The sequence below is a fragment of the Diaphorina citri genome, unplaced genomic scaffold, assembly GCF_000475195.1.
Source record: "Diaphorina citri unplaced genomic scaffold, Diaci psyllid genome assembly version 1.1 scaffold3739, whole genome shotgun sequence".
Taxonomy (NCBI): Eukaryota; Metazoa; Arthropoda; class Insecta; order Hemiptera; family Psyllidae; genus Diaphorina; species Diaphorina citri.
Genome location: NW_007381139.1, coordinates 129 through 8,184, shown reverse-complemented (window position 1 = coordinate 8,184; position 8,056 = coordinate 129). Strand labels below are relative to the sequence as shown.

At 40.1% G+C, this 8,056-nt stretch overlaps 1 protein-coding gene across 1 annotated transcript in view; it reads left to right on the top strand.

Moving 5' to 3' along the window:
- LOC103520528 (nuclear pore complex protein Nup133-like) overlaps nucleotides 1-7,689 on the top strand; it is a gene marked incomplete at its 5' end in the record, with an annotated part of 11,089 nt that extends 3,400 nt beyond the window's left edge. The window contains 10 exons of the mRNA XM_026831603.1: nucleotides 1,235-1,353; nucleotides 1,897-2,078; nucleotides 2,654-2,819; nucleotides 3,481-3,622; nucleotides 4,072-4,234; nucleotides 4,991-5,222; nucleotides 5,750-5,945; nucleotides 6,417-6,529; nucleotides 6,862-6,931; nucleotides 7,321-7,689. Coding sequence (XP_026687404.1) covers nucleotides 1,235-1,353; nucleotides 1,897-2,078; nucleotides 2,654-2,819; nucleotides 3,481-3,622; nucleotides 4,072-4,234; nucleotides 4,991-5,222; nucleotides 5,750-5,945; nucleotides 6,417-6,529; nucleotides 6,862-6,931; nucleotides 7,321-7,689 — 1,752 coding nt within the window. The remainder of the gene's footprint in view (nucleotides 1-1,234; nucleotides 1,354-1,896; nucleotides 2,079-2,653; nucleotides 2,820-3,480; nucleotides 3,623-4,071; nucleotides 4,235-4,990; nucleotides 5,223-5,749; nucleotides 5,946-6,416; nucleotides 6,530-6,861; nucleotides 6,932-7,320) is intronic.
- Nucleotides 7,690-8,056: the final 367 nt, after the last annotated feature.

Genomic DNA, 8,056 nt, shown 5'->3' with positions numbered 1-8,056 from the left:
AAGGGGAGAGAGAGAGAGAGAGAGAGAGAGAGAGAGAGAGAAAGAAAGAAGAGAGATTCCCTCTATTAGACTTATTGTTTTCATATAAAGATGGCGAGGTAGGTATGTGAGAATTACTGGTATGAGATATTGAGATCCTTCAGACTTTTGTCTGACTTTCTGAGTTTCTACTCATCAGGTCCGAAATCAACCTCATGTAAAGGCCCACCACTCACGATAAGTTTGATCGCATGCGATGATCGATTAGTTCGTCGAACTTATAGGATAGAAATTCCCCACTCACGACGAGTTCTATCGCATGCGATAAAAGGATAAAACTCATCGTGAGTAGCGGGCCTAAAGTGACCTATAGGTACCTAAATAAGGTTTACCTAATTAGGTAGGTATTCCTTTTTGGAGAGTTGAAAATTGAACCCTGCTCCAATAGAAACTGAATGGAGCGGTGGCGCAGTGGTCAATTTTCTAATGCTCAGATTCCCGAGAGGAATGAACACCGATTCTTCACCCTCATTACTTGCAAGAGGCGAAAGCTCGTTGAACGTACCAGAAATGTAAGTGCAAAATTAATAATGTCAATAATGTCATCAAAATAATTCATCTACCTACAATACAGATCAATTTTGGACGCAATTGTAGCATCGACACGATGGACAGGGTGAGTGAATGAATGTCTTAGGCCAGCCACTCACAGGTAGACCTGACAGGTACACCTGATCAGGTCCGCTTGTCAGGTCTACCTGAAAAACCTGAGTGCCTGGTGTATGATACCGACCTGAGTACTTATCTACAGGATGGCTATGTTAAGACTTTGGCCTGGGTGAGTAAATAAATGTCTTAAGCTAGCCACTCACTATAAGGAGACCTGACTGGTACACCTGATTAGGTCCGCTTGTCAGGTCTACTTGAGGAACCTGAGCGTCTGGTGTATGATACAGACAGTACTTATCTACCGGATAGCTATGTATGTTAAGACTTTGGCCTGGGTGAGTGAATGAATATACAGTAAATAATTACAGTGTGTTGCAATATAAATGGTACACATGCAAGAAGGAGGAAGGTGACATCGAATGGGACACTTGAAAGAGAAAATCTTCTCAGTATTGGCCACCGGCAATCATGCTGACGCCACATATAAATGGATGAATCTTTGGTAAAAACTGGTAACTGTGGCCACAAACAATGGTAATTAAAGTAAGTACCTATTAATTAGAATTATATTTTTTTCCATTCTCAGGACTCGAGGAACGCGGACGTTGTAATTCTGGATGCTCATCTGAATGGCAATGACACAATCTTACTGGTAGCCACTAAGAATTCCTCGCTGTCTCCCCTGGCTAACTTTGCTTTCAGTAAGTATTTGATAGTTTAAACCTTTTAACCTTCCTAGTGTTGAGACAACCACATGAGGTACTTTTTTTTGTAAAAAAAAAAGTTTTTGGTCTTTTTTGCCAGTTTATGGAAAAGTTTTTGGTCTTTTTTGCCAGTTTATGGTAGTTATGTTATATTTTTATAAACTACCTAGTATTACACATTGAGCCTTTACCCCTGTCCTTGGAAAGTAAATCGGAATTTCAGTCAACATATACCATTAGACATTTTTTCACTTTGGACTGGCGTTCCAACCAGCTCTTCACTTGTCCTGACTAGGCTTAGAGCTGAGTGTACCCTGTTTGATCTTTTCTTCCTCCCTGAGGACCGTCTCACAATGCAATGGAGTATTGAACGCGCAACTTTGAGTAGCGCGTATGCAGCTACAAAACGAAACCTATGAAAGTTTCGTATTTCGGGGCTGCGGTTTATAAAAGTGTTATTTCGATATTTTCGAGGTGGAAAATATTTGTAAAAGCTTTTTGCAAATTATAACTTTTTATTATTAATTGTTTTTTTTTTCTCCAGATTACCTCAGCTCATAGAGAAGAACATCGACACAGTGGTGACGGAACGGAAACTCAAACCGGTCTCATCTTCGAGCACTGGTTTAACTTCATCTGATCTATTCTATAGAGAAGTTAGCCAAGTACATAGACTACTCCAGGCACTGGTAGCTCATACAGACAACGTGCTGCATAGTGGACAAAGTGCTCATGCTAAGGTTAGTTGCTTTTCTTTTCCTTGGGAGACATAGGATATCTAACGTTGATATGTGGATTGGCAGGGGTTTAAAAATCCCACAGGAATCACAGAAACAACCTCATCCAGCCTGAGTAGGACCTCAAAAAGCCAGCATCAGTTCCTCGAAAAGCGATTATCCAGATGGTCACCCATCTGGATACAAACCACGCGCAACGTTGCTTCACTTGAGTGATCCTTTGAGAACTCGTGCATTCAACGTGCTATCGCCGCTACCGCTAGCGATTTACTTGATTTGTAATTTTGAACTTCATTTTTACATTCACATTTTACTGAATTAAATTTTGAAAAATACATATAATATGTATTGTATGACTTGATGTGCATATAACATTTATTGTGGCTTATATTTGTGGTTTTATAACCAATCATAATATTGAAATTTGCGTCACTTTGATTCTGCTCCTTATCGTACTTAAATATAGTCTATTTTGAAGTAATTCCGCCAGGCAGCACTAGTGTGCAGGTAGAATATGAGAATAGTGGAGGTCACTCTTAATGTGTCCATATTTGTTTCTCTTAGGAGATACCGAGGAGCAGGCAGATCTCATTGATCTCGGGCCTAGTCCAGAGTTTCACATCCTAGAGGGCGCCATCTTGAATGCAACGTTGCCAGTGTTCTTTTCCCGCCATCATGGATTTGTGTCTTTACTCCCCGCGGATGTCAATCCAGATGATGTTTTCAATTGGTGAGTTTTATTTAGCATATCTTGACAACTAACCTGACTATTAAACTTGCTTTTTTTTCCCAAATATGTTAAATGAGCATATCTTGAATACCAACTATAATTAAACTTGGTATTTTCCCCCAAATGTTTTGAAAACAAGCAATTTCTGTCGTATGGCCGGTTACAACCTTAGAAATACTTGAGGTAGGAAGACATTAACTAGGAACCAACTTGAAAAGTTCGAAGATTTTGTAAAGAGCTGCTACCAAATCACCTAGTTTATTATTAATATTATTTATTATTTTTCTTTAAAAGAAAGGAAAATGGGGTTCAGAACAGAAAAAAAACGCCAAAAAAAAAAAGCTTTTGCATATGTTTTGTTATTTTGTCTTACTAGATCGACGTGTAGGTACTTGATGGCAGAGATTGCCAAAGGCAATAATCACGCCTCCGTCCGTTTTTATAATACTTATTCATTTAACCCTTTGGTTACCGAATTAAGATACGAGTTATGATCATATTTGGAGTCAGAATTTTTTAAATTCATCACCTTAGGAGTTATTGGCCGGCAAAGTTTGTGTAAACAAAAGTTTACATCTGCGTTCAAAGGGTTAAAGCCCAATAAAGAATTTATTATAATAAAAATAAATTTGACCAACCTCTTTATTGTTTTTGTTAACAGTAGTACCAACATGACCAGTTTAGATGTGATGTCTAACGATATTCTCTCCCTGTCTGAGGCGGACATGGAGAAACTAGGCAAGGAGAGTGATAACAATAGCAAGATGAAAGCCGCGTTCCTGCAGTTTGTCAGCAATAACTTTGTAAGTATCCTACCAGTTCTGTGGTTAGTGATGGACTATGGAGTTCTCTTCTTGGATATAAGGGACATAAGGGACTCATAAAGTGTAGAAACATTCAAGATCTCAGATGAAATATCTAAGGCTATCAGTGAAACAAAAAAGAGTGGTTGGGTGGAAGAACTCCTTCAGGAGAACCATAAAAAACCTCGGTTAGTCCCTGATCGACGTTACTTACTTGGTATTAAGTAAGGAGGACGTGGGTTCGTATTTATCCATTGCTTTAATAAAGAGACTATTTGGTTCTATTTTATCAGGACGATCAGTATAAATAAGGAATTTGTTATTCACCCAGCATAAAGGTAGAGGTATCTCTGACTGGTCAGCTTTTCACATGATAGGAGTGTAAAATAACCTGAAAAACTCGATAAAATATTGTGCAATTCCATCCTGATGTATTTATTTGCTCCCAGGTTACCAGCGAGCAGATATTGAAGGAGTCCTTCCCATCTGATCTGAGTGTACCCTATTTGACGGATGCTCCTCTAGATTTGGCCGTCATTCAGGTGGCGCGAAGTCTCATTGATGATATACCGGCCAAAGATCCTCGCTGGGCAGAAATGAAAAACCTCAATGGTAAGTAAGTCCCTGTTTCTTCCCTTTTTCTAAGGCGGTTTTATTCCCTCTATACATATTTCTCGATCGTTCAGATGGTTTTAGAGTCAATTTACTTTAAAATCCCTAAATAAATGAAATGCCAGGCCTAGTTAGTAGCTAGGAAGGTGGTACACCTGCTTTGTAAGTGCTAGGTTACAGGTTCGATTCCCGCCCGGGGCGAAGTTCCCAAACAGACAACGTTCTGGGTTTCTCCTATCCTATGCTCCTTTTCTACAGTAGAGTTACAGTTCCCTTATTCAAACCTTTTGATAATAACAAATTGTTTACTCGTGCTTATTTGGTACCAGCCGTTCCGGCTTTCTTCCATGGCGTTCTTGTTCTCTCTTCGATTTCCACACCAAACTCTATCTCTTTCTCTCTCTCTCAAACTTCACCTCAAACATCTTTAGTGGCAACCTCTTTGGTGGCTATCACCATTAATATCTTTTTTATATTTATAATTTTCTCCATCCTTTTCATTGTTAAACCTATGTATGTACTTTGTTTGATGTAAATAAATGCCCTTATTCAAACCTTTTGATAATAACAAAAAGTTGTTGTTTACTGCTGCTTATTTGGTAGGTACCAGCCGTTCCGGCTTTCTTCCATCGTGTTCTTGTTCTCTCTTCGATTTCGACACCAAAATACTTCAGTAGTTACAGACAGTTCCCTCTATCAACCTCCCTTCCCCCCTCCAAAAAAAAAAACACTGATAAAACCTATCTCATCCTCCAGGCACTCCCATCGGGGTGGGTATGAGCGTGACCATCTCCCTGGACATATCCCTCCAGCTGGAGGAGAAGCGTCAGGTCATGGAGTGGTACGTAGGGTTCCTGAGGGAGTCTGGACTCTGGGGACGTCTAGCGTACAGTACGCATCATGGCGTAGTCATGGCAACCACGTACGTGCTCGCGGACTGTGTCGAGAAAATCCACGCCGCCATCACGCTCCGGAAACTGCACAAACAGTGAGTAACCAGTGCTTTGAGAATGAGGGTCGAAAAATGAAATTACCGATATATGTAGTAGAAGGGAAGTTTTTTTTCCGTATAGGCGATGTTCACTAAGGCCGATGTATCGAAAATATGTAGTAAAGCAACAGGTTTTGCTGTAATCGGATAAAATCCTCCGTTCTGGCTGGGTGGGTTAGTGGGTATAACACTAAGCTTGCACTTCGGAGATCACGGGTTCGATACTTGGCAGAGCGCGAAGTTTTTTCACCTTTGTGCTTGAAATATGGTGTACATTTAGCCTGAAAACAATTGAGTAGTAATCCGTGGCGGCATTAAGTACCAGAGTAAAAAGAAAATAGGTACCTATTCAGAGTTGACCTTGGAAAAGTTGGACTCGTATCTCGTAGTAAGTTGGACTCGTGGGCTACGGTTTATAAAAGTGTTATTTCGATATTTTCGAGGTGGAAAATATTTGTAAAAGCTTTTTTGGGCAAATCATAACTTTTTATTATTAATTGTTTTTTTTTTTGTTTCCCCTCCAGATTACCTCAGCTCATAGAGAAGAACATCGACACAGTGGTGACGGAACGGAAACTCAAACCGGTCTCATCATCGAGCACCGGTTTAACTTCATCTGATCTATTCTATAGAGAAGTTAGCCAAGTACATAGACTACTCCAGGCACTGGTAGCTCATACGGACAATGTCCTGCATAGTGGACAAAGTGCTCATGCTAAGGTTAGTGATTTTTCCCTGGGATAGATGGGGTATCTAAGGGTGATATGTGGATTGCCAGGGGTTGAAACCCCTCCCAGGACACAGAAACAATATCTGGCTTCCTTTCATGTGCAAGATATTTGTTTTGTTTTATAGGAATATAGGCGTTTAACATTACTTTAAAACTGCTACTTAAAGCTCTAGTGACGGAGATTTTACCTTCTATACGGAAAAGCTCAACTCATCCCTCGGGCAGTGGCCCCTACACTTAAGCCCCAAAGTGGGCTTTTTGTGCGTTTAGTTAAGCAAGAAGGCACTTAGTAATGCTGTGATTTAATCCACTTGTGTCTGGTGAGTCTACACAAAATAAATTCGTTCCAATGTTCTATTTTCAAAGTGATCTTTTCTTACTACATTAGAACTCTAACTCAACAAAAAGTTTTGTGGATAATTCATGATGATAACTAATCATATCTCCTTTTCGATTCCCAGGTCAGTACTTTGGCTCAAGTGGGATCAGTCATATTGGAAACGTTACGTGCTGTCACCGCCTATAGGAGGAACAAGGAAGAAGCTTTCCAGCCCTGCCCTCATGTGTTGGCCAAGTGAGTCGTTCAGTCATATTGAAGTACCTACCACCCCGGAGGTGCTGGGTTTGTATCCTGGCCAGGGCAGAAATCTTCTATTTAGAATTTTCTAATTATTTATTTTATTATTAAAAGACGTATGAATCTGGTGAAAGTAGAATTAGCCGGCAATGTCGTTTCCAGGAGACGGCCGATTGTAAATAAAAAGATGGTCATAAAATTTCACGATCTTCGCGGAGGCTTCTATGTCCCAAAAAATAAAATAAGAAGTCTTCTGGACACGAAAAGAATAAATAAATTTTAACTATTTCCAAGATTCTAATGGATTTTCTTTCTCTCACTCTCCTTAGGTCTGGTGAATATCTGCCCTGGACTTCTGCAAGTGACAAGGATGGAATATATTCCGATCTGATGCACCTCGTAAGTATTTTGTCCACTTTGTTATCCTATTATACTTCTACTGCTTTGAATGATTTAAAAGCTGTAGACACTATTCTGTGCTTCTCTTTAAGACCAGAGATTAAAAATAAAAGAAAATCTGAGCTCAGGGATGAAAGTTTGAACTCTTAATATCTCGGGGGGCTAGGGTTTAAGCCCAAGTAGCGGCAAGAAAAATTAACTGCGTCTGCAAGATTTCAAGTTGCACCCTTAACACAAATAGGTATACTTACTTACTTACTTACTTACTTACTTATGTTTAATTTTATTGTAATAATAGGTATTATTCTCTGTGAGGGATGGAAACTTGATGGTCATTGTCAAATGCTCTGGAACTCCTAAAAAACCTCCTTTCATTTTCATGTTCCCAGCACAAACTTCTACTGCAAGCCATAACAGGAGGTCTTCTCTCCAGCTTAGATTCTCCTGAACTCGTCAACAATCTCTACTCAGACCTTCTCTCATTGGTCGAATTTCTACTAGACTCCTCCCTCGCCTACGTCAACTCTCTAGGCTCCGCCCCTTCGCCGAAAACCGACAAAGCCCGAGCGCGCTTCGAGCGGGATCGGTTCGCGCTGATAGAACCCTTCCTGACTTCGGGACAAGACGAGAGTGCGAGTTATTTGGCCGAGAAGTATAGGGACTTTGAGATTTTGCTGAGACTGTGCGATGCCAGTGGAAATACGCCTAAGCTGGGGAGTCTTATGGAGAAGTTTGCCAATGAAGGGTTTGCCAGGTGAGAGAGCTGTTCAGAGGGTATTTAGAATTTTCTAATTATTTATTTTATTATTAAAAGACGTATGAATCTGGTGAAAGTAGAATTAGCCGGCAATGTCGTTTCCAGGGGACGGCCGATTGTAAATAAAAAGATGGTCATAAAATTTCACGATCTTCGTGGAGGCTTCTATGTCCCAAAAAATAAAATAAAGACGTCTTCTGGACACGAAAAGAATAAATAAATTTTAACTATTTCCAAGATTCTAATGGATTTTCTTTCTCTCTCACTCTCCTTAGGTCTGGTGAATATCTGCCCTGGACTTCTGCAAGCGACAAGGATGGAATATATTCCGATCTGATGCACCTCGTAAGTATTTTTGTCCACACTTT